This window comes from Cupressus sempervirens, chromosome 9 (genome assembly GCF_028749045.1).
Source record: "Cupressus sempervirens isolate cs-2001-9-10 chromosome 9, ASM2874904v1, whole genome shotgun sequence".
Classification (NCBI taxonomy): domain Eukaryota; kingdom Viridiplantae; phylum Streptophyta; class Pinopsida; order Cupressales; family Cupressaceae; genus Cupressus; species Cupressus sempervirens.
Window position 1 is genome coordinate 830919047 of NC_143126.1, and position 27172 is coordinate 830946218.

General features: G+C 36.7%; 1 protein-coding gene across 1 annotated transcript in view; it reads left to right on the plus strand.

Moving 5' to 3' along the window:
• LOC149541253 (DHHC-type zinc finger family protein) overlaps positions 1-27172 on the plus strand; it is a 69300-nt gene that overhangs the window by 21543 nt on the left and 20585 nt on the right. Inside the window, exons 2-3 of the mRNA XM_089802266.1 lie at positions 12226-12457; positions 12823-12914. Coding sequence (XP_089658392.1) covers positions 12226-12457; positions 12823-12914 — 324 coding nt within the window. The remainder of the gene's footprint in view (positions 1-12225; positions 12458-12822; positions 12915-27172) is intronic.

A 27172-nucleotide genomic window follows, 5' to 3' on the forward strand; every position in this document is an offset into this window, starting at 1 on the left:
TTTTAGGAGATTTGGGCATGTTCCCTATATTTTAGGAGTATCCCTAGATTTGAGGGTGTGACTGCTAGTTGGCCCAGGTTGTCCGGCATCAGTCATAGGGAGGTGACAAACTCAGTTTCATGTTTTACAGGCAGTAGTAGATTTGGTATTACAGGCAATAGTAGATCAGTTGAGAGCAGTTCCTTGATTGTAGGAGGAGATTCCTACCTTTTAGGAGGTGGTTACGTTTCCAGAGTTGAGGTTCTATGAGATCAGCCTTTGGTTTCAATTTCAAGAGATTTGGGTGTGTTCCCTATATTTTAGGAGTATCTCTAGATTTGAGGGTGTGACTGCTAGTTGGCCTAGGTTGTTTGGCATTAGTCACAGGCAGGTGACAGTTTTAGTTTCATATTTTAGAGGTGTTTGGGTTGTTCCTTGGCTACTTGGGAAATATTTTAATATATTTAAATATTCTCCTAAGTTAGCATTTTAATAATTTAAATAAGGCTAAGTGTTTAGCCATTTTGGAGTAATAAGGAGTTTTCTGGCTCCATTTGGATTGATTTTCCTATGTGTGATAGCTCATTGGAAAGAGCTCAGTCTCTAGTGTTTGATTATCACTTGCCAGGACTTATTTGATGCTTGGAGCTATTTGTCATTAATAAAGTAACGATTTCTTTCTATTTGGATGCCTCTATTAGGAAAATAATGTTATATTATAAAGTTCAAATGCAATCCACTTTAGGGTTTTTTTAGGGTTCGAATTGCCTTGGAGAGGGGATATAAGGAGAAGGCAATCTAAAGAGGAGTATCTTTTTTCATTTTTTCATCCTATTTTGGATGCCATTGCTCTGGAAGAGCATTCCTCACCTGGGACGCAGACCCTAGTGCTGAGAGCAGATTTGTTGGGACATAGCCCTCAACAAGATTAGATTCGAAGGTTCCTATGCATACAGTTGTATCAAGGCAGTGGATCGGTTTCTAGTATTGCAGTTACACTTTGTAGGCAGTGGATTTTTAGGGAGGGCGGCCACTTTGGTTTAGCTTGACGTTTATTACAGCAGCTCACTTGGATCCCATTTTCAGCTGGCATCCATCTTGTTTGAAGCACATCTGTATTGGTACTAATCTGGAATAAATCAGACTCTGCTGGTAAGGTTTTAGAATCATTTCCGGATTAGTATGTATTGCTGCATATTATTTCTATCACTTCTATTTATTAGTTGTTATTTATTCATTGTAATACCTATATTTTAAAAAATACAAAAGAAACAATATTCTTTTGCAACTTTTGTCTAGCTCTATAAGATCAAAGAAAAATCTACAGGAAAATATAATTTATATAATTAAATATTATAGCAGCAGTAGAGCAAATATCCATTTGGGATATTTCATGTTAAGAGACTTTGAATCACTGTTAGGAGGTTCCAACCCTGTTAGGAGTTGTGGAAAACAACTGGACCCACTGCCCGAACAACTTCAAGGTTAATACCAATGAACCCACCATCCAAATGATCTCTGTATTATTCCTTGCAGAATAATAGAAATGACTAGTACTTCCTTCCTCTGTCTTGTCAAGCGGACCTCTGCTCCTTCTAATCTTGTAACCAGATCACAGATTCTGCATCCAATAATCCCTTGGATCGCTTACTCGCATTCAGTAAAACACATTGCTCCTTTTCGCACTTCGCACTTCATACAATACTGGATATTTCTTACAAACAAGGAAAACATCTTTCCTTTATACCATATCTTCAAAATAATTCCTCGAGTTGGCCTTGAGGCTTTCCCAATTAATTATAATAAGATAATTAATAAATTACAATTACAATAGCACTATCGGCTCACAGTCTATACAAAACTTCACACGTGCGATACTAGGGCTTGTGCATCTGTTGACGTAATCATCCGACTATCCTCTGTCACTATTTGATTGCGCATCTCTTTATTACATCTTAGATGAAAGATATAATACAAACATTAGAAACTGCTTTCCAATCTGTCTTTGAACTACTCTTTGTAAATGAGGTACAACTTCTGTACGTCTTCGACTTGTGTGCTGCGCATTGAACCACGTCCTCAGGACATTGTACCGAACATGTCCATGGCTGCACATCATCAAACAAGCAAAACCTTGCCCATACAACTATGATCTCTCTCTGTTACTCTGCCAGTCTTCATAGACTTACTGCTATGTTGACATCAATGACAAACATAGTCATGAATGCAACATGTCAATACTCTCCAATGCTTAGGATACTCCCCCAATGTAGTATCATCAACATTCATGCTAATAGGGGTTTGTGAAGATTTTTCTGCTCTCTGTTTTGTTTTGGCTGTGCTTTCTTTTTTTGGGCACTGTTTGACATCCCTGCTGTTGGCTAGGTTCCTTTTGTGGTTCTTGGCAGTCCCTTTGACCCTTTTGTGGCCTCTTGTTGGACGTTAATAAATTTATCTTATCTTAGACATTGTAAGCATAATATCACTTTCACAACCTGTTCTTTTTGGTCCATTTATGATCATTATCTTTTGTATTATGGGTTCTCCCAAATTTCCGCTTTTAACTCCACATAACTATGCATCATGAAAAATTAAAACATGGAGTAAGATGATGGAAAACGGTTCAATTTGTAATGTCCCTAACTGGGATTGGCCTAATTTTCGCCCTCAAATCACAATTTTCATTAAATAAGAAATGTAGGATGGCTTGATATATGACTTTACACATTAAAATGCCTTTTAACAAAATAAATCATGATTCTGATCATCGTTCCTTCCATTATGAATAACTAATAATCTTTGTTCCTTTCATCTATTTTCTTGATCTCTTAGTTCCATTTGAACTGTATCTGGTTTGTAATCTATCTCTTTCAAATTGAATGAATAATAATTTTCTAATCTCTTGTGATTACTACTAAAGATAAAGTACTATGATCTGTTGCTGTTATAATAATCTATACTGGCTCTCTTCATTCAATTTAATTCTTCGTTCCTCATTTACTGCTGATTGGATATTTTAAGTATTGTTTGTAGAATTCTGAGTGGATGTATAAATGATCAAGAATTTGATCATATTACTTCCCTTTGTGTTAATTTGAAATCTTCTCATTTTATCTACTATTGTGTATGTCATGAGCAATCTGAAGGAATGTATTTTATATATCCATGTATCGATGCCTTATATGGTCAATGTCTATTGGATTATCACTGTATTTTGTTTATGGTCTTAGATCACTAGCCACTTTAATTTCTCTTCCGCTGATGTTTTACTCTACCCAAACATTATTTCCCTGTTATGGGACTTGGCTATTAGTATGCGACAGTCTCGATCTTTTTTCCTTTGTAAGTTTCTTATTAAATTACAGTAAAATTTCTTTGTAAGTTTCTTATTAACTTACAGCAAGTTTTACTCTACCCAAACATTAGTTCCCTATTATGGGACTTGGCTATGAATAAGTGACAGTCTCAATCTTTTGTTCTTTGTAAGTCTCTGACATTTGTATTTCCAGAAGAACCCCCTACAATCTCCTCTAAATTCTGTTACTGGTTTGGATGTAAAATTCACTGTTCTTTTGTTGCCATTTCCAGAAGAACCCCCTACAATCTCCTCTAAATTCTGTTACTGGTTTGGATGTAAAATTCACTGTTCTTTTGTTGCCATTTCTTATCACCTGCTGTAAACATCCACTTCATGTTATCCCCATCATGGATACTCTTTGAGACAGTTCCTTAATTTGTTCAAGATTGCACGGGGATTGTGTACTCAGGGTTTTAGAATTGCGCTGGGTGTGTATGCTCATCCACCATGGATCATTTTCTTTGTAATTTCCCTTTTTTTGGAATAGCACTGTGAGTGCTTATGGATTTCACTGGTGGATGCTTCCCAACTGTTCTTTTGTTGCCATTTCTTATCACCTGCTGTAAACATCCACTTCGTGTTATCCCCATCACGGATACTCTTTGAGACAGTTCTTTCATTCGTTCAAGATTGTACGGGGATTGTGTACGCCAGGTATAGAATTGCGCTGGGTGCGTATGCTCATCCACCATGGATCATTTTCTTTGTAATTTTCCTTTGTTTGGAATAGCACTGTGAGTGCTTATGAATTTCACTGGTGGATGCTTCCCATGCAAATATTCACAGCGTAAAGAATCTGGACCTCCTTAAAATCTGCAATTTTTTGTCTTTGTAGGTTTACTGCTATGAAGTTGCTCTTTTAATTGTACGCACATATCCCTGCTGATATATAGTCTACACTTTTGAAATATGCAGGTAAATATATCTTCGCTGTTTATTATTGTCCACAGTGTTCGATTTCAATGCTTAAGTATATTGCTGCCTTGTTACTCTCCTGAAACACTCTCCGATCTTCGATATTTCACTGGATTTTCCTTCGTGCCTATTCATTGATTGTATGATATTATGTGCCGAGCAATAACACTAAAGACTGGACTATATTATATATGATATTCTTCATTATAGACAAACAATCAATATCTGCAAGCCAAACTACCTCACAAAGGATAAGAAAAATGATATTAACATTACAACCTACAGGATAATATTTAACAATGGATAAATACAAAGTTTGTCTATCTGCAAGCATCCGCCGAAGCCAAACTACCTCACAAGCTGCCTTAACTGCTCCCTGATACTTTGCTTCAGTTGAAGATAGAGCCACCGCATGTTGCTTCTTACTAGTCCATGTCATAGCAGCAGATCCTAAATTAAACATATATCCGGCGGTAGACTTACAATCATCAACAGAGCTGGCCCAATCTAAATCTGTGTAGCCAAATAGTGTAGAATCATACTTCTGAGTGCATAGAAGACCATAATCAAGAGTACCACTCACATAGTGCAGGACACACTTTGCAGCTGTCCAATGATCAGTCTTGGGTGCTGTCATAAAGCGGGAGACATAACTTACAGCAAAACTAATGTCAGGTCTGGTGGCAGTAAGAAAAATGAGACTACCCACTAGTTGTCTAAACAAGGATTCATCTACAATAGGTAAATCATACTGAGCAGATAATTTGAGCCCGGGTTACATAGGAGTGAGAGCAGGTTTGCAATCCTGCATTCTGAACCTGTCCAGAAGGCTTCTAGCATACTTGGACTGAGAAAGAAAGATACTGTGTTCAGTCTGCCAAACCTCAATTCTGAGACAATAGTGCAAGAGTCCCAAATCTGTCATATCAAAAGTGCTGCATAAATCCTGTTTGACTTCCGTGATCAAATGTGTTGAACTTTCAGTGATGATCAAATCATTCACATAAACAACGATAAACAAGACATCATCACCTACATGTTTGATATATAGGTTTGAATCCGATGGACTCCTCTGAAAACCATGGTCGGTTAAATATTCATCAATTTTCATGTACCAAGCCCAAGGAGCTTGTTTCAAACCATAGAGAGCTTCAAGTTTATAGATTTTGTGTTCTTGACCAGCGACCTTAAATCCAGAAGGTTGTGTCATGTAGACCTCTTCTTGTAAGTCACCATTCAAAAAAGCACTCTTGACATCCATTTGATGAACTTTCTAACTGAACTGAGTTGCTAGAGCAAGAACAAGCCGTATGGTACTCATTTTAGCTGTAGGAGCAAAAGTCTCCTCATAGTTAATACCTTCCCTTTGTGAGAACCCTCGAGCAGCAAGACGAGCCTTATACTTGTCTAAGGTGCCATCAGCTTTATATTTGACCTTGTATACCCATTTGCAGCTAACGGGCTTCTTCCCTGTAGGAAGATAAAAAAGAACCCAAGTTTGATTTTTCTGAATGCTTTGAAGTTTAGCTTCCATAGCCTGTTCCCATTCAGGAATACCTTTAGCCTCAGAATAAGTCTGGGGTTCATAAACACTATGAATGTTAGCCATAAGAGAAAAATTAACTGTTTGTTTGCACTTATTTCGAGAAACTCTACCTTCAACGAGCTCATCATCCCTTAGATCACTAATAGTTTTAACCTACCATTTGTGTCGGAGAGTAGAAGAGCTGACCTCTGGAGGAGCTGGAGGAGCAGGAAGAGGTTCAGGAGCAACAACGGGAAGAGGATCATTCTCAGGAGCCTCAATAGGATCAACATTAGGTATCCCAGAGCAAGCACTATCTGTATCATTCTGCCCATTAGATGGTGCTAAAGAAAGGGGAACACTGTGAGGCTGTTCCTCAGAACATTGCTCAGAAGAGGACAGGAACGGTCCTCAAGTTTCATCAAAAACAACATCATGACTAAAGATAAGACGATTAGTGTCGATATCTATCAATCTGTATGCCTTATGGTTGTCATTGTACCCTGTCATCATGAGTCTCTGAGTCTTGGAGTCTAATTTGGAACATTTAGCATCGGGAATCCAGACATAGGCAAGAGAGCCAAAAATCTTTAGGTGGCTAATTGTGGGCTTACGACCAAACCACAATTCTTCAGGAGTTTTGTTGTTGATAGCCTGAGTAGCGGAACGATTTAGAAGGTAAACGGCAGTAAACACTACTTCTGCCCAATACTTATTAGGAACACTCTTGTATTGTCACATAGAACAAGCCATCTCAACAATCGTATGATTGCGACACTCAACAACACTGTTTTGTTGAGTGTAAGGTGTGGTGAATTGGCGCTTTATGCCATGTTCAACATAGAAACCGGAGAATGCATGAGAACAAAATGCCCCCCCATTATCTGTTCTAAGCGAAATGATATTGCAGCCAGACTCATTTTCAACCAACAACTTAAAATTCTGAAATGTACTAAGTGCATCTGATTTTTGTTTAAGAAAGTACACCCACATTTTTTCTACTAAAATCATCAATAATAAGCAAAAAATATTTGCAACCAATAACTGAAGATGTATTCATAGGACCACAAATATCAGCATGAAGTAATTGAAGTACCTGAGATGCACGCCAAGAATCTCCATCTTTGAAAGGAGTCTGATGTTGTTTACCAGCCTTGACAGGCGTCACATACTCCAAGATGTTGCGGCTGAATCGAAGGTAGTCTAGAAACAAGTTCCTATTAGGATAGCCGAGAGAGATATTGGATGTTGAGATGTCCATATCTTTGATGCCACAAAGTGCTGAGAGATAAATCACGAGCTGCCATAGCTATTTCAGGAGAATCACCAGTGTCAGTAAGCCGATATAGGCCATGATCCTCTAGACCAGTAGCAACAGTAAGACGAGTCTCTTGATCAATAACGGAACATTTGTGGGCACTGAACACCACATCCAACTGAGGAGAATTTCTCATGATTTGACTCACAGAGAGAAGATTGAGTGCCATACCAGGAATGTAACAGACATTGAGAAAGATGAGTTGACACCCACTAGATTGTATCTAAAATTTTCCTCTGCCAATAATTTTGAACTCCTCTCCTCCGCCAAACACAACTGAATCGCTATATGGATAGAAATCCGTAAACTAGTCACGCCGATGAGAGAAATGATGTGACGCACCAGAGTCAATATACCAAGTAGAGGATCGAGCTGAATTGGAAGGGCTTTTAGCCATAAAAGCGTAGAACACAGACTCTTTTGTCTCAAAATGTTCAGCAACATTGGCCTACTAATTGGACCCTCCCAGCTTCTTTTGTTCGGAAGTGAGTAGCTGACAACAATCTTTCTTCATGTGGCCATACTTACAGTAGTAATGACACTGAACACTCTTTTGCTGAAAATTGCTTGAGGATTGATGGGAACTACCCTGTGGAGATGACTGAGATGGCTGAAACTTAGCTGCAAAGGCTTGTTCTGATGAGGGTGAGGAAGCACGGCTGCGAAACTGCTGCTTCCAGTGATTCTATTGTAGGAGTTTGGTGCACAACTCTGGGAATTTCAGATCAACATTAGTTGAGGTAATGTTGAGAGTCTCTATGAAATGCTCATAAGATGTTGGCAAGCTTTTCAGGGTAATAACTACCATATCTTCTTCCTCCATTGTCCGACCGATGGCTTCAAGCTGATCACGAATGTCCTTAATCTTTGTGAGATGTTCTTGTAAGGACATACATTCATCCATCATAATGGAAAACAACTGATTCTTTAGAAAGAATGCTCGACTCTTGTCAGATGTTTCATGCAACTCCTTTAAATATTTCTAGATGTTTGCAGCCGACTTGCCAGAGGGAATTTGAGGTAGCTGATCATCTGTGACAGAGCTTGAGAAGCATAACAACTTCTTGATTCCGATCATCAAACTTATCCTGATTTGTTGTAACGAAGGTCCCACTAGATGTGCTAGTGAGAGCAGGACGAGTTTCTGTGCCTAGAACAAGTGCATCCAAATGATGATACTCGAAGATGGTCAACATGCGTTGCTTCCAATGGTTGTAATTGCTGCCATTAAACCATTGACTGTTTTCTAGCATCAGGTTGGTCAAGGATGCCATTTACACGAAGTTCGAGGCAATGTTTAGGCTGACCCAGAAAAAATGACAAGTACTCAGAAGAGTAGATTGAAAACCCAGAAGGAATATGCTATCGGTTTCTAGATCCTTCGGCACGAAAATCGAGGCACCCAAAAAAACGGACGACAAGCTAGTTGAGCCCTCGAAAAACCCATCAAGAATTTGCAATCAAAAATTTTCCTGACCCCAAAAATTAGGGTTTCAGACAAAACCCTAGTCGGCAACTTGGAAGGTCAAAATTGCAGAAAAAATGGCGGATTGAACGTATTTGATGCCTTGATGTTTCTACAAAAACCCTGGACGTCGTAGATGAAGCCGTGCAGACCAATAAATGGAGATAAAACAATCTTTTGCTTGCGTCCACAACAAAAATTTCCCAACCCGAGCTATTCATACGTAAAGAAATGGAGGTAAAATAATCTTTTGTTTGTGTCCACAACAGAAACTGCCCAATCCGAGCTGTTCAGATGCAAAGAAAAAACCGTTTGTTTGCTTCCGCAACCAAAAAAAAGGCCCAATCTTTAGCCGTGAGTTGTTTTTGTTTGTAAAATCGCTCGGGAGTTCCAGAAGAAAAATGCACGACTTTTCCTCAGTGAAAACCGTGATGTACAGACATAGGTAGACACAAATGCGTGTTGAAGTCACGATTTTTCTTCAACTCTTCCAATACGCTACTTGCGATTCAAAAAAAAGAAACTCAGACAAAAACCCTAGTCAAAAATCTCAGGTTTTGAGATTAGAAAGAAAGGATCACAGAATAATTTCAAAAATTGGCTCTGATAATTTCGGAAAAGAAATTATAATTTTCGAAAAAATTAAGAAATAAGCTTTGATACCATAAAATAATCAAAAGATTATTTTGTGTATTGAATAATCAAAAATTGAATAATTACAATGAGCTTACAAGCTCATATATACAAAACGGAAATACAAAAATTAGAAACTATCAGAAAATAGAAACTATCTACATACGATAGATAGAGCATGATTAGAAATATTCTAATAAGTGGAAGCAAAGGCAAGGTAAGCCAAAACAACAACAAGATAGAGCACACTCAACCTCCTCACAACAAGGAAATTTTTCATCTTTCAATAAGAAGGGATATTCATTTAAGGAGAGACCACCTTGTAAATTTTGTAAGAAAAATGGTCATGATGAGCATCATTGCCACACTAAGAAAATTGACGAGTTGACAAACATCATCAATTAGCTATCTGTCTACAACAAGAAGGATTCCACTCCTTCCACTTCCTCACAACTAAAAGGGAAAGGGCACGCATTTGTGGCAACAGCAAGTTCTTCATAGGAATGGATACTTGACTTGGGCACCACTCATCACATGGGTTTTAGAAAGGAACAATTTTCCTTAAGGGAAGTAATGCGGCTAGGTTTTGATAGCTTTATGCGATTGGTTCTAGCATGCACATAATCAGAAAAAGATTTCTGGTGTTAGGCATTACATTCCAAAGCATTTTCAAGTAGAAGATATGGTTTTTCTCTGGTTGCAACCTTTTTGGAAGTCTACTTTTAAAAGAAGTGGGGCTGAAAACCTAAAACCTTTGTTTTGCACCCCCTATGGATTTGTACAAATGTGGGTGAGGTGGCTTCTGACTTAGAGCTATCCCTTACCAGTTAATCCTCAACAGTCTCTATATGTTCTATTTAAAGAAGGGCAGTGGGTAGCAAGTCATATCTTCAGTTGAACTTCCACCATTAAATGACGAGGGGAAGTTATTATTAGTGCTTGAGTAGATACTTGTCACTCAAGGGAAGTAGTTGCTCCACTGTCTATTAACTGAAAGTTTGGCTTAGTGTAAGGTTTGCCTTAGGAAGATTCTACTTGGGATACTGTTAATATCCTAGATCACCCAGCATTGCTTTCTGGATGGGGGAATCGTAATGTCCCTGTCTAGACTAGATCCATAGCTGTAAGTTAGTCAACAATTAGACAGGACTGAGTATTGACTAGGTCCTGATTAACAGTTAGAAGGGAGTGGATAATTAAGTTAGTTTGGTCTGTTAAATTAGGTAATAAATTTTTAAAATCAGGTTGCTGCTTATGTTAAGTGAACTGATTTATCTGTTAGTAATTTGTGAGGGTTGTTTGTTTGATAGTCATCTCCAATTATGGAATTGTTTGCCATAACTTAAGAATCGCATGAGAGCAAGAATGTAGAGTGTTGGGAAGGGAGATTATTTTTTGAAATAAAAAACCAAAAACAAACTTGTAAGAGTGATGAAGCTTCAGCCATTAGTGCCTGAGACAAAAACTTCCAGCAGCCTTAATTGTTACAGATCAGCAGCAGTAGTGAGAACACGATATGAGTTACTTGTGATCTGTTACCACATTGACAGATTTCTTAATGCTCCCAGGTCAATTGGTTGCACTGAGGATGCCCAGTAAGGAGTTAAATTTGTGGTTACCTCTATCTATTACATGTGTGTATTTATAAGTCTAATACAAAAACAATAAGGCTAGGGTTATTGCAAGATATATCTGCATCTGTTGTTAGGCACATTTTTAGCACCTAGATTAGATTACTTCAGATTTCCGGGTGGTAATTGCTAAAGTTGCTTCAAAAATCTCTGCAAATCTTTGTCCATGAACTTTTGGTTGCCCTCAACAACTATTAATGCCGCCAACTCTACCACTTGACCCAGCCCTTAAAATAGTGGGGCTCACACTTCTCGCCCAAATAGAATAATTCCCTTACAATAAAAATAGTAGGGGCCATAGCAGCCCTAAAAAAAAATTACACCTGTGCATGCATTCACAGGCCGTTATAAATAGTAGGCCCTCCCTGCAGAAACTGTTCTACTAAATTTGTCCTTCCATAGTCCAAAGCTTAAAACCCCCTGGAAAGTTATAATCTCTGTTTGGATTGAAATCTCCATTCAGGATATTCATTGATAGCATATTTGTGTGTCTAAAACTTTGTTGAAGCCACTGGGGAGAATAATCAGTTGAAAATAACAGAAAAAGCTACTGGGTTTCTCACATTATGTCTCTGTTAAGCAATACAAATATGTTGAAACCTTGTCAAGTTGGATATCTAGTCTACGGGCAGCAATACCACTGGAGGTCTGGATAGCAGTGTGACATAAACAACTCTAGTTGACCTAATTAAATGACATAACTGTCAATTTCTGATATCATTATCATAACACTAAAAAGGGGCATATATATTCACAGAATGAACTTCGCGTGTTTATCCTATTTAATCCAGGAAAAAAACATTTTCAACACAGAATTTTACGCTTGTCATTGGATTAGACTTGCTACATGACCACTAGAGTCTGATTCGCTTCCAGTACCAGGAGGATCACCAAATGCAATGAATCTCTAATAAGACTGCATTTTGTGGCATGTAATGATATTTGATGCTTCACCCATATGTAATGAAAAATATATAGAAATCAAACCAAGGACCATTCACTGCCAAGGAAGTGATTACGCACAACTTAAGCTTCTCCTAGAGTATAACTCTTCTTTTGTTGTACAGCTGACTCCACTTTCCCCTTTTTTGTACACTCTTTTCTGATGATTGGAAAACATGTATTGTTATTTTCTTTCCACGTCGTCTTCTTGTAAAGAGCTGGCAATTGGTTGAATCGGCCTTCTTGGCTTTTTTGTGTGATGGTTTTTGTCTCCAGAAGCAAATTTTTTTATAACCTGTTCATTATAAATGTAAAATGTTTTTCTATATTTTGTTCACACATAATCTTTCCAATATTATTTTTAGTAAATTGCTATTAGTTGCCGATTTGCATTTTAACGAATCCAATATTTTTATTAGTGTATGTAGCTGAATTTTTTAAGAATTGACTTGCTTGCAGCTGGTGATGTTATTATGGAGTTACTTTTCTGTAGTAGTAACTGATCCAGGAGATGTTCCTCCAAATTGGAGACCTAAGATAGATGAAGAGAATGGAGAAAATATTCCATTAACTCATGCCGACTCAGCCTTTCAACAACAAGCACTTCCAAATGATTCTTTAAAATCAAGAGTCAGATACTGTAAGAAGTGCAACCATTGGAAGCCTCCACGGTGCCATCATTGTTCTGTTTGTAAGTCAATATTAGCTGCTTGCACCACACTTTTTCCAAATCAAGAAAGATCTACTCATTTAAAAATAATATTGCTGGGTGGCACATTACAGTCACGATGTATAACTTTCATATTTACCTTTGTTTTGATGATAGACTTTATAATATTTCGTGGAACTTGGATTTTGGTCTTGACATTTTTTTTGTACTTCATATTTTATGTTTGCAAGTCTTGCAATTTAACCTTTTTTTAAAGTTTGCAATAGTCAGTGGGAAAGTAGTAATGAATTTCTCTCGATATGACTAATACACAATGTTGATAGTTGTAAATATTGTAGTCTGGAGTGTAGATTGTTTCTGAGTGCTTCGTTAATCTGGAGTTGCAGGTGGAAGGTGCATCTTGAAAATGGACCACCATTGTGTTTGGGTGGTCAACTGCGTAGGTGCTCGGAATTATAAGTATTTTCTTCTTTTCTTGGTGAGTCAACTTCTCAGAAATGAAAATTACATTGATTTTATTCTCTATGAATGACATAAGTGATTATCAAAGTTCAAAACCCATCCTTGAAATGCCACAATACATGTATAAAGTTGACTAAAAGCTATAGCACAACTTTTCTGATTTGTTATCTGACACAAACTTGATGCATTAGATGACTTTCAACATTTATTTTAATAGATTTTATGAATCTGTGTGTAGAAAATCTGCTATTTGTGACACTTTAATAACTTTCTGAGTAGATTGAGTGCTCTTAAGTCATCTACAGGTCTTTGGAGCTAGGATCCTGCTAAATATTTTTTGCATCTTTGTGTTGGGTTTCAAATATTTACATATGCAACTTAATTTTCACATAATAAAGACAAACTGGGATTTCATTTTTAAGGTGCAGAGGTAAAAAAAGGGTCCCAACAGATTTGTATGTGCAGAACAGTTTGAGTACTGCAAACTTGTCACACCCAAAACAAAGTTAAGCAAAACCTTCTTGGTAGTGTCTACCTTAGAAATACAATGAAATAGCTTAAATTTATTTCTTTCAAGCACTTCAAATTATATTACTTAACTTGCAGTTAGTTTCTTCAAATTCTACCTAGCACTTGTTCACTTTCCTAGCTATACTTTAGCAATAATTAACACAGTTAACAAGCAACAGCAATTTGCGGTGAACTCGGATATACTTTATAGAATAAATGACTTGGGATATAGATGTGCTGTTTTCTGTGTCTTTTGTGGGCCTTGATCTTTGCTTTGTACTTAATGAACGACAATAAGAAAAATGCTATGCTTTAATTAACCAGTCTGGAAACTGGTTAGGTAGAAGCATGATGTGAACTCCACATGTGCACTTGGCATGATCTAATTGAATGTTCTTGGACACATGCAATTGGAGCCTCCTATAATTGGTTGAATTCAAATGGGTGCCACCTCAGCATCCTTATCTCACAACCTTGATGAATGTCTCTTGATGATGAGAAAATATCTCTTGATACTCAACATTATCGGGCCTTCAATTGTAATGACATATTCCAAAATTGCTTCATCTTCAAAAGTTCTCTCCGCTTCTTGGAAATGTTCTCATTGCGCTTGTTTGAACTTGTAGTTGAAGAGGTGATGTAAAAGTTTCATGTAGTTGGACTATCCAATTAAATGTGGATTTCTGGGGGAAATTCAAGTTTGCGACAATTTCTTTCCTTGGCTTGTAGACTTTGTGATGCAAGTAAGGATGAACTAGGACAATGCAAAGTCCAACTTGGTCTAGGTGAGTCTCCAAGGCTAAGACAACCTTCAAAATGGGTCAGGCCACAAGGTAACAGGTGATGGTCTCTCCCCAAATTGCCTAACACAACAAATCTCCTTGTTCCTACTCCCACACTTACAACTCAACCCAACTCCAATTGACTCCTTACCTTTCCTTCAACCTCTACAAGCTCACCCTAGGATCTTTGAACTCCCATAGTTACAACTTACAAGGCATCCAAGGAACATTCTAGTGGCAATATACAACTTTTCTAACATGTTTGCAACTGTTCCCAAACTTCCAAGCTTGAGCTCCAATACCCACAACATGAACTACCTCTTAGGCCTAAAACATACCTAATACAGTTAGGCCTCAATTTCCAGTTTTTGGCTAATAATTCCAAATTTCTCCAAAAGAACCCCAAATCTAATTTGATATTTGGACACCCATTTGGAAGGTCTTGCAAATTCCTTAGTTTCAGATTCTCAAGTTGCTTCTAAGGTACAAAGCCCCAAATTACCCAAGAAAATGAAGGGTTCAGGCCTAAACAACTAGGGCTTCCACAAATTCAATGTTTTCTTGAAGACCCAATTGAACCAACTTCACAAACACTAGAGGACACCTCAAATTCATTTCCTAGTACCTTCATTGTCATTCTACACTTCATTTGGCTACTAGTCACATATGCATGCCTAACCCCAACATGACTGAGTTTTGCAAAGGCCTGGTGAGTGGCAAGAAAAATAGCAAAGGAATCCTATAGTCATATGCCTACCCTTCTTTCTGCAGAGAATCTTGAATTTTCAACAGTGGAATTGAGAGGAATAGGTCTTTCTTTACCAAACCCTAGTAGTAGGCCAGAACAGGGCTAGTGGACAAAAGAAATTGTCTGAACCCTTCAATGTTAGTTACCACCCACAATCAACGATTGTAAAAGAAGTTAAATACCATATGCCACGTTCTTAACACATTCACAGAGGTATGAATTCAAAGAAATTGGAAATTGCAATCAGAAATAGTACTTTCTGGTTATCACAGTCATGAAAAATCTTTCCAAAATCCTTGCATAACTTCATCAATCCTCCAAAATGAGTTACGTCCATCTTACATCATCGTTGGAGATGAATTTCCAACTCTCCACATGCATCCACACTACCAAAATCCAAAATGACCCTTCAACTTCTGCAATGCAACTTTTGCAACTTTGCAACATTTTCTTGCAAAGTTGCAACTTCTAACAAAAACAACTTATGACTTCCACAAACATGACCAATTGGCCTCTAAACATGCCAAAATCTTATCTATGACATCTGAAGCCAAAATTCACCTTTGACTGACCCTTTGACCTACGTTGACTTGCGTTGACCAATGAGCAAACAATGCAATATTGATGCAAAAACATGACAAATGATTACAACTTGTTATTAAATGACACAGACATGCTCAAAACAACTAAAGAAAATCCTCTAATGACCAATCCCCAAAATTTAGAGGGAAATAGGCAAGATCATGCATGATGCTACTGCACCATTTTGATTTCCACTTGAGCTTGATCTTGGATTTGTATCATGGTTACTTGACCTCGAACTTGTAGCTTGCTGGTGCATTAAGTCCTCATGTCGTACTTTGTTTGAAATTCTGCACATACTTGAACTATCCAGCTTGCTTGCATGTCTGCTTGAACTTCAACCTGAATCTTGTCTTTCCACCTTCGTCGATCACTTACCTTGCAAAGCAATTTCACTTTGTTTATTTTTTGATTCCATATTTAGATATCAGATCAAGAGAGTCAGTGCTTACACAATTGAATCTCATAATGACAATTCTTTCAATGAACATATCCTCTAATTCAAAATGCATGATGTAACCTTCTACCCTTAAGACTTGATTGAATGTAATGAAGTGAAGAATTCAGATTCAAGCAATTTGAACACCAATTTAACCTCATTTGAATCCTTTATCTATGATGCACTTACTGCCTTCGCAATCTATGCTTCATTTTTTCAAGTTAATCTCTATGGTTTATACTCATGTTTCTGATTCTGATTTTCATCCTCAGCAGATTGAAACTCACCACAATCTGATTTTCTTCCCCATTTTGTGTCAAAATCAGATCTCTTTTCTCCAAATTTTGATTGATCTTAACATTTCATCCTCAAGTTCCACCATTTTCATCAAATGGAAATTGAATTTTGCCTTGAAATTCCCCTAAACTTGAGCGGAATTCTGTCCAACTTTTTGCATAAAGGAGGGGTGGAATTTTGGGGTCCCTCGGGACTGAAGTTGTAAGAGGTGGTTGGAATCTGATCCACTATTGGGATTACTTCCACTTTGGCGAATTAATTCCCGAGATCATCAATCTATTGCCTCGTTTTCATATCTTGGACTTCATTTCTTGTGACTTTCTGATTCCAGTAGATTTTCCTAAGGATCTGCATCTTTCTATTTGATCGGACATCTTAAAACTTCAGTTGGTTCATTTCTTCACTCACTCTTTTTGGTTTGTTTCACCAATGCAAACGTGAATTTCACCTCATGCTTCATTGAAGACCATCTTATCTTGGGATAAATTTTGGAGGGTCTTGGAATTGATCGAGGAGAGGGTGGAATTTCACTACTTGTCGAGACCGGGGTCATGAGACTAGTTTGGAATCCAACCTGCTCTTAGGAGTATTTGAAATGGTGAATTTTTTTGTTTAAGTGTGCTGTCATGCAACTCATTGAGAGCTGGTCGGGCATGAGAGGGTCAAGTGGAAGGGCGGAACATAAAATATAACAGTTAAGTTACATATTTTTAATTTCTTACTTTAACTTATATTCTATGTATATTACTGTCTCAAGATTTTTGAGAGTGATTTCAGATTTCTAGGAGCTATAATAGATATTCTAGATTTTGGTAGATCCTAAAATTTGTGCTATAATAGATATTCTAGATTTTTGGGAGATCCTAAAATTTGTCAGACGTAGCCAAATTTCAGTAATCAACACTTGTCCATTAGTGTTTTTTTCCATAGCTTTTTCTGACTTTCCAAGATAAACTTGATATCAGAACAAGGGTTTTCCAATAATTTCGACAATTTTTCCTAGATTGGAATTGGGAATCGTCACAACTTTTTATACAAGTCAAAACTTCATCTCTTATTGCTTTGCATCACTTTATCTTTTTACACTTTGCATCGCTTTATCTCTTATTGATTTGCATCACTTTACCTTTTTACTCTTTGGCTAATTCATTTCATCACAAATCTCTTGACTTCAATTCCACATCCTTGACTAGCTTGCCCCGACTCTCACTCATATCCTTGATTGAGTTGACTCCCTAGTCAGCCAAAGTTTCTCAAACTTATCTCTTAGACTTGGAGACTTGAAAACTGTCACAAAACTATGACTCCTTGGGACAACTACCCCGCTACCAAGTGAAAAGAGGGGGTCCCCATTTGCAATGGGGTGGTGGTGTGAAAACCTCACAACAGGCAGCTTGATTGCTAACTCCATTTTGGTTTTCTACTTGTCTATTTTAGGTTTGTGGAATGGTGAATTGTTTGTTTTTGCCTTGCGCTTTTTACTACAGGGGGCTTATGTTCTCTGCCCTTATTCCTTGCCAGCTTGATGTCAAAATACTTTTCTTTAAGAATCTTTGTCTAATTTGTTGCCTTGTCCTCTTGTTTGCTTGTTCCTTTGGTATATGGTGCTTCGTCAACTGATCCTTCTACTTTTCTACAACATAAATGGTTGGGTCTTAGTCTAGTGGTTGTGACTCTTCATAGCATTTGTTCATTTTCTTGTTGATGACATTTCATTTGTTGGCAAATGTGATTGTTCTTCCAAATTGAACATGACTTTCTTTTTCTTCTTTTCTTCTTTTTAGTTAGGGTGTTGAAATATGGTAGCATCAGTCAGATGTAGAAATGATGGTCGATTTGATAATATGTGTGTATATATGTCAGTACGTGTTGACATATGTATACACACATATACATATGGTTAATTTTGTTTATACTCTTGTCATCATTTGCAATAAATTCTGGAAATCGATGATCACTTATATAACTGATTGAAATCTACTACATTCCAAGTATACTATTGATCTCCACTTAGAGGTTATTACTTGCAGATCATTGGCATTTTATGTTTCATATAAGATCCCGATCAAGCATCATTAATGGTGATCATTTCCAGATTGGATATTATTTATTTGTGCAAGACAAATATAGATCGAACTTGATAAGCATTCATGGTTTTTAAGTAACAAACTCTTATTAGAGATTGGGTGTTTAGTTAAGATGAAAAGGCACTATCCATGAGATCGTCCGCTTTACAATTGAAGACATCAAAATCAGTTAATGCCCTTTGGAGTTCAACGACTATATATCAGATTTAAAATTACTAATCAATATTCATTATTTATTAATATTGAATTATTATTTGAATACTCATTTCACAAAGACCAAATTCTGATTACATCCTCCAAAATAGAATTCAAAGATTAGCAAATTATATTCTGAAAATAGAAAAGACATTCATAATTTTAATCTGAGATTTATCATTCATTTACATGGTATCAGAGCCTTGCTAAGGAAGATCCGATTAAACTCGAGATATCAGATTACTTTAATTCTTTTTTGAAACTGCAATCACATTTCATTCTTCATAATGTTGACTGTAATCAGATTTGAGGACTGTCTTTAAGGTGCAAACAACTTTGCATTATGAAAATTCAAAATCATGATGATACTGAAAGAAAAAAGTTAAACTCGTTTGTGAGAGAAAACAGGATAGAACCAGAGAATGATCCGAAGAAAACTCAATGCATTTAGAATAATAAGAAAGCTATGAAACCTCTGGTAGATGTAGTTAGGGGCCATATAGTACCCATATTGGAAAAGCATGAGACTGCATACCTTATGTTTAAATCCCTTGACAGCACTTTTGAAATGAAATACACCAGTAGGACCCTTGCTCTAAAGAGGTGACTTAATCACGTGCAAATGAACAAGAGAAAATCCATTAATGCATATTCCATGAGATTTACTGAACTAAGAGATCAACTGTCAACAATTGGATATCAAATGGATAGCAAGGAGTTGACACTAATAGCTCTAGGTGGCCTACCAAACTCATGGGAGTCATTTGTTCAAGGAATAAGTGCAAGATCAAAACTCCCTAATTTTGATACGCTAAGAACATATTGTTACAAGAAGAAGCAAGATTGATTGCAAAAGGAAACAATCAGAAACTCGTAGATGAGGATATTCATATATTAAATACAATTTCTCATGAGAAAGGTAAGAAGAAAAACTTCAAGAGAAAGAAAAATTCTTATTGGAAGGGATCATCCAAGAAGAAGAAAGATATTTTCCAAATCCAATGTTTCAGATGTGATCAGTATGGACACTATGCAATCAAGTGTCATGATAGAACAAAACAACAAGCATCCTTTGCTGAAGTTGGAAAAACAAATATAAAACATGATTATGAGAAATTTGTCCTTTACTCAGCTTTATCAAGCCAAGTATCAGACAAACTCAACACTTGGGTGATTGATAGTGGTTCATCAAGACACGTGACAGGATTCAAAGAACACTTAGATATTATAGTAGAAGAAACTTACAAAGAAGTAACTATTGAGGATGATTCAGCACATCCAGTAAAAAGGGTTGGAACTTGCACCATAAATTTGAAGTCTAACATCTCTCTACAACTCACTGGAGTATTGTTTGTACCAGGAATAAAGAGTAGCCTAGTATCGATTTATGCTCTTAAAGACAATGGATATAGGGTTACCTTTATGGGTGGAAAAGTTCTAGCATGGCTAATGAACTCCACCGTAAAGAAATCACAAACTATAGGTATAAGACAAGGGTGTGCCCTAGGGAAGAATACAAAGGGGACCTTCCAAAATAGTTTGAGTAAAACCAAAAATGTATTAGAATTAGTCCACTTTGACTTATGTGGACCTCCATGGGAAGGTTCTTATATTATGCAATATTTGTGAATGACTTTTCTAGAAAAACTTGAATATATTTTCTTAAGTATAAAGAGTCGGAAGAAATCCTTAAAAGGTTTAAGGAGTTCAAAGCTCTTACAAAAAACTTTTTCGGGAAGAATGTTAAGAGTACTAAGAATAGATAATGGGAAAGAATACACCTCATAATTTTTCAAGGGATTTTGTGCACATGTTGGGACTAAGAGCGAGTTTATTGTACCTTATAATCCACAACAAACTGGTGTTGTTGAGAGGAAAAATCGAACTATTGGAGAAGTTGCTAGAACTATGTTGTACGACCAAAACGTAGAAACTTCATTTTGGGCAAAAGCCTCTAGGACAATTGTTTACATTCAAAATAGATGTCCTCACTCACATTTAGATAACAAAACTGCTAAATAAGCATTCACCGGTGTGAAACTTGATATAAGTCACTTCAGGATTTTTGGCTGTCGTGTATACATTCATGTGGCTAAAGAAAGGAGTTCTAAATTAGAACTTGCTGGAAAGAAAGGGATATTTGTGGTCTATAGTGAAACTTCAAAAGCTTACAGAATAAATATACTTTGACATAAACAAATTGAACTAAGTAGAGATGTCACCTTTAAGGAAGACATTGCTTTCAAATAGCAAAGAGTTCTATTGAGATAGAAATGCAAGATTCTTCTAAAGCCACGGAGGAGGATGCTCCTAAGATTCAAAGGAAGTACCTTGAAGAAACCATAAATGAAAATCAAACTTCTCCAAAAGAGAATCTTAATAATAACAACAAAAAGATACCACTGTGCACTAGAAAGATGATTGAGGAAGCTGAGAATGATGCAACACCCAAAGGAATCTTTAGAGAAAGTAAGAGGCCCAACAGATTCTCAAGCTCTGTTGCCCTAATGAATGAGATCATTTGTTCAAAACCAACTAGTGTTACAAAAGCTCTTAAACATCAAGTATGGAAAGATGCTATGAAGGAAGAGTATCAATCCATTTCAAAAAATGATGCATGGGATATATTACCTAGGCCAAAATGTTGCCCGATACACCTCTTTTAGAGCAGTTTCAACTATTACAGTAGCTAAAGGCTAGAAGATCTATCAAATGGATGTGAAAACTGCATTCTTGAATGGGACCATTGAAGAGGAACTCTATTTAGAGAAACTTGAAGGCTTTGTGATACATAATGCAGATTCACATGTTTGCAAATTGAAGAAAGCCCTATATAGACTTTAACAGGGTCCCAGAGCATGGTATGAGAGGATTGTTCGCTATCTCACGGGACTAGGATTTTGCAAGAACGATGCTGATCCAAATCTCTATTTTAAGGTAATTAATGGTGATATGTTAATACTTATTTTATATGTTGATGACTTGATAAACACAAGAGATCACCTTATTACTCAATGTAAGAAGGACCTGGCCTTTGAATTTGACATGAAGGAATTGAGTATTTTACATTATTTCCTTGGGTTAGAAGTCCGACAAGAATCAGATGGTATCATATTAAATCAAGGAAAATATACTATTGACATTCTAAAGAGATTTGGGATGTTGGACTATGGACCCATGTCTACAGCTATGGAAACCAACTTACATAAATTGAAGGAAGCCACGTCGGAATCAAGATTTGCAGATCCTACTCTATATAGGAAGATAATTGGATCATTGATGTACTTGGTTAACTCTAGACTGGATATTTGTTATGCAGTGAACGCTCTAAGCCAGTTTATGTGTGAACCAAAGGAGATACATCTTCTTGTTGTGAAGCATATATTGAGATGCCTTCAAGGTAGTATTGGATATGGATTAAAATACAAAAATATAGACCTAGATCTACATGATCTACATGGATACTCTGATTCAATTTGGGCTGGAAGTGTGATGTTCCAAAGGCGAACTCGGCCTGAGGGTGATCTCGACCCAAATGCAATATTTGTCCAAAGGGGATTTTGTCCCGAAGGGGATCTTGATCTGAAAGGAATCTTGGTCCGAAGGGAAACTTAATCCGAAGGGAATCTCGACTCGAAGGGGAAATCAATGCGAAGGGGATCTTGATCCGAATGCAATTGCTTTGATACCACTGTGATGTTCCAATCCTCTCCGCAATTGTAGACATGTTTCCTCTGTGCCCTAATTTTGTCCTTGTAAAGTGGTTGGAGGTAAGGACTGCAAGAAGTGTGTGAGTGGGCCATACGATGGTATTGCAATTGGCCGCACAGAGGTATTGAGTTGGTCGTACAGTACAATGGAGCTGGCCATATGGTATCTTGGAGCTGGTCGTACAAATGGTATAGGGAAGGCTGTACAATATGCAAAGGCAAGCTGTATGGTGAAGGTGTGAAGTCCGTACGGTAGGAGTATGGAGATGTAGCCGTACAGTGAAGGGGCGTGGAGCTGGCCATGCTATGCAAGGCCGTACGATGCAGGGAGGAGGCCATACGGTGCATGAAGCAACTGTGCAGGATATGGAAAGAGGCTATGTGGTAATGTATGGTGGAGGCAAGGGTTATGGAAAGTGTATGGATGGTATAGTGTCGTGTGGGATGTAAGGTATTACAGGTTGTGCCAATGATTTAGATTGTGCTCAGAGTTAGCCATACAAATGATTACAAGAGACACCAAACAACCCCAGTGCAAATATTGAAAACCAAATCACAGATTGATGCAAATAGAAGTATTTGCAAATAAAGATAGTGCACATAGAGAAACAACAATAGCACTTCAGATTTGCCAGATATAATGATAGATAAAATGCTGCTCTGATTTGCCAAATCCGAGCAAAATCATACAAACAGAATAGGGTGAGGGCCGAATCCCACCAAAATTGGAAGAGCCAAGTAGGGAAGATCTTTCACTTCTGAAATGGCAATCAACAGAGAAATCTCAACGGGAATTCGTAGTAAAGAAATAATAAACCAAGTCGCATACCAACTACTACCTACGTGTCGTGCTTAAATACCCATTGGGTAAACCTTTCCGAGGGTGTACAAAGATAGCCGATGACCACACCTACCAACGGAAATAATTAAATAAAAATGGATCCGAGATATACTAAATCAATCGGAACCACAAATACAAATATTATTAACTAAGGCCCCATATTAATTAATTAAAGTAACTAATTAAAGGTCCTTTTGTTATATTATTTAAATTTTGGGACTAGTTCATTAATTAATTTAATTAGATTATTACATTTAATTTAATTAGATTATTACATTTAATTTAATTTAATTTAATTTAATTTAATTAGATTATTACATTTAATTGTACCATTGAGATGCCTTCATGGTACCATTGGATATGGTCTAAAATACAAAAATATAGACCTATATCTACATGGATACTCTGATTCAGTTTGGGCTAGAAGTGTACCCGATTGGAAAAGCACATCAGGTTCTTGCTTTAGTTTAGGATAGGCTATGATCTCTTGGATCAATAGGAAAGTCTTTAGTGACACAAAACTCAACAGAAGCCGAATATATTACAGCCTCTATGGGAGCAAGAGAAGTAGTATGGCTTCGGAAATTGCTTGTGAGATTATTTGGTGATCCCCTGAATCCTACTATTATCCATTGTGACAATCAGAGTTGTATTAAGCTTTCAGTGAATCCAGTGTTCCATGATAGATCAAAGCATATAGAGACTCCTTACCACTATGCGAGAGACGTGGTGGAAAGGAATGTGATCCAGTTGGAGTACATTAGTACAAGTGATCAAACATACATTCTTACCAAGCCTCTCTCTCTAGAGTTAAAGTTGAACACTTTAGACAGAAGCTTGGGATGGTTGAAATTTAATTTATTATTGAAATTAAGTCTCAAATTGTTTATTTGTACTATTATATTTAAAAGATGTTTAATATGTAAACTCTTTTATCACGTGTGTGACTCCATGACTTTATGGACCCCTTGTGTACATTATTGAAAGTTGATGATCATTTTGTTAGTGAACACTTGTATTTGACATTGTAAGTTGAAGACTTCACAATGATTAGTTTCACTATCATGTGATTTATACCCATGGATATGTCATGACATTATCTCTTAGACATTTTGATAGATATCACGAGTCTTGATATCAGTTGAAGATCATTATGATCCATTTGAGATAATCATGGTGGATAAGTGTATCCATGGATATGACATGGTTTATTATGGTAGACATCATGAGACTTGATATCGGTCCGATACCATAATGAAGATGTGTTATAAAGAATGTCATGTGACTTGACACTCTTAAGAAGCATATCATATCTTTTGATATAACGAGTAAGGTGATATCACTATATACTTGGTCAGTGTTTTTCTTCCCTAGCTAAGAGGGAGTGTTGAAATATGGTAGCATTGGTTAGATATAGAAATGATGATCGATTTGATAATATGTGAGTGTATATATGTTAGTATGTACTGACATATGTATACGCACATATACATATAGTAAATTGTATATATATTGTAATAACCCCAACTGGTTATAACTTCAACAAACACCAAATTCTTTACTAATTTAGTGGTTTGACATTTCGTCAAACACTTTGCAAGCAAACTTTGATACCACTATAATATCCCTTGCCCAAACTGACTAACCAAGGGCACTAACACATCCACATGTCCCTGTGAAATAAGTCCATCATCAACACTGTGGATAGGACTACTTGTTGTTGTACTGAATACAGATACATTTGCATCATGGACACATGTCGAGGAAAACTCAAGCTTCCTTCCTTGCAAACTCGATCCCAACCTTCTAAAGGCGGAAACCATATACCTCGTTGCTCTCTCAAATATCTTTGGACCTCTGTTGATGAAGCTTAAGTTTCTCCATACTTTCCTGCAAAGCATTCTTCTTCGCGCTAACTTCCTCATGACTCCACCGACTTCTAGAACTGCCAGTCCTTCTATGTTTGTCCATCGCTAGAAAATGCTAGAGTGCTGGTCACTCCAAATGTAACAGAAAATTTGAAAACAAAATAAATTTCCTACCTCACAGGATGGCAAGAAACCGCTCTGATACCACTGTAATAACCTCAACCAGTTATAACTTCAACAGACACCAAATTCTTTACTAATTCAGTTGTTTCACATTTTGTCAAACACTTTGCAAGCAAGCTCTGATACCATTATAATATCCCTTGCGCAAATTGACTAATTTTAGCTCAAGGGATATTGTCAAACACTTGTATGCTTCCTTTCTCTTTTATGATTTTTTTGTGTTTCAGATTGTTTGGTATAGTTTGAATGATGTTAAGAAATTCAGAATATTTGGAAATGATATTACAATACCTCTTACAATGAATTAACATGCAAGTGCAGTTCTTTTTAGTATTTTCAATGCATATACATGGAAACTAGATATGGAATGCATACCTAGAGCCAACTGACCTTTTGACAAACAATTGACGTACAACTATTATGCTGATCAGATATGCTATTAGATGGACATTTCGTCAAACAAATGGTATGCAACATATACCTCCTTTATTGAATTCATTCTCATGTACAATGTTGCTATGAATTTGCCAAGACAAATGGGCTTACAATAATGACTACAGCAATGCCAAATCTGATTCTGAGTTATCAGTTACAACAACAAAATTATATGCCTAAGATTACAATGCTAACTACTAATAGTTGCAAGAGGAACCTGATAATAGTGATGCCCATGGATGGAGATGAAAGTTGCAATCGGAATCAAGCATAAATACTGTAGTGTGGGTATTGTAGTGCGACACTTTCACGCGTACTGTAGCAGCAAGGAAAAAACGATTACTAATGGCTGCCAAAGATGAATCTTTAGATCTGCACTCGATAGTCCTTTAATATTCTTCAAACCCTTCGGTTATTCCTTAACTTTAAGCACAAATAGAACTCCAGAATGAAGCTCTCCTGAATGCCGAATTCAGTGGATATTTCACCACCTCAAATGGTTGCAACACTGAAGAATTGATGCTCTCCAATGGCTAACTGAAATCAAGAAACCCTTAGTTTCTTCTCCCAAGTTCATATCAAATGAAATTGACAATAATCGGATGCCTAACAATGAAGCTCTCGCCTCTATTTATTCTTTTTCTTCACCCTTCTAGAAGGAAATAAAATATTATTTAATTGCACTCTCTAGAAGCTTCCCCCTTTCGAATACAATAATTAGTTGTCCTTCTAGAAAATGCACTCTCAAGAAGCTTCCCCCTTTCCAATACAATAATTAGTTGTGCCTCTAGAAAATTAAATTAATTAAATATAAAGTCACCTTTAGATTTATTTATTTATTGACTTTAATTTAATTTATTTCTCCTTATTTCTGCACTGAGCCTTCGGAGAATCAAAACCTAAGAACTCCATTGAGGGTCTAAAAGATGGAGGACATTACATATATGCTTGTTATCATTTACAATAAATTTTGGGAATCGATGATCACTTATATAACTGATCGAAATCTACTACATTCCAAGTACACTATCAATTTGTACTTAGAGGTTATTACTTGCAGATAATTGACATTTCATGTTTCATATAAGATCCCAATCCAGCATCATTATCGGTGATCATTTCCACATTGAATATTATTTATTTGTGCAAGATAAATATAGATCGAATTTGATAAGCATTCATGTTTATTAAGTAACAAACCCTGATTAGAGATTGGTGTTTCGTTAAGATGAAAAGGCACAATCCATGAGACATCTCATGAATGGACATGCCTCCACTTTGTGGCATGACCGCTCATGAGATGTCTCTTCCTTACATATATAATGCAGATCAGATCCACAATTGAAGACATCGAAATCAATTAATGCTCTACCCTTTGGAGTTCGGTGACTATATATATCATATTCAAAATTACTAATTAATATTCAGTCAGTATTTCACAAAGACCAAATTCTGATTACATCCCGCAAAATAGAATTCGGAGATCAGCAAATTATATTCTGAAAATAGAAAAGACATTTATAGTTCTAAATTCTAATCTAAGAAAACTCAATCATTCATTTACACAGGGAACTATTGTTTTCAGTTGCCTTTACTA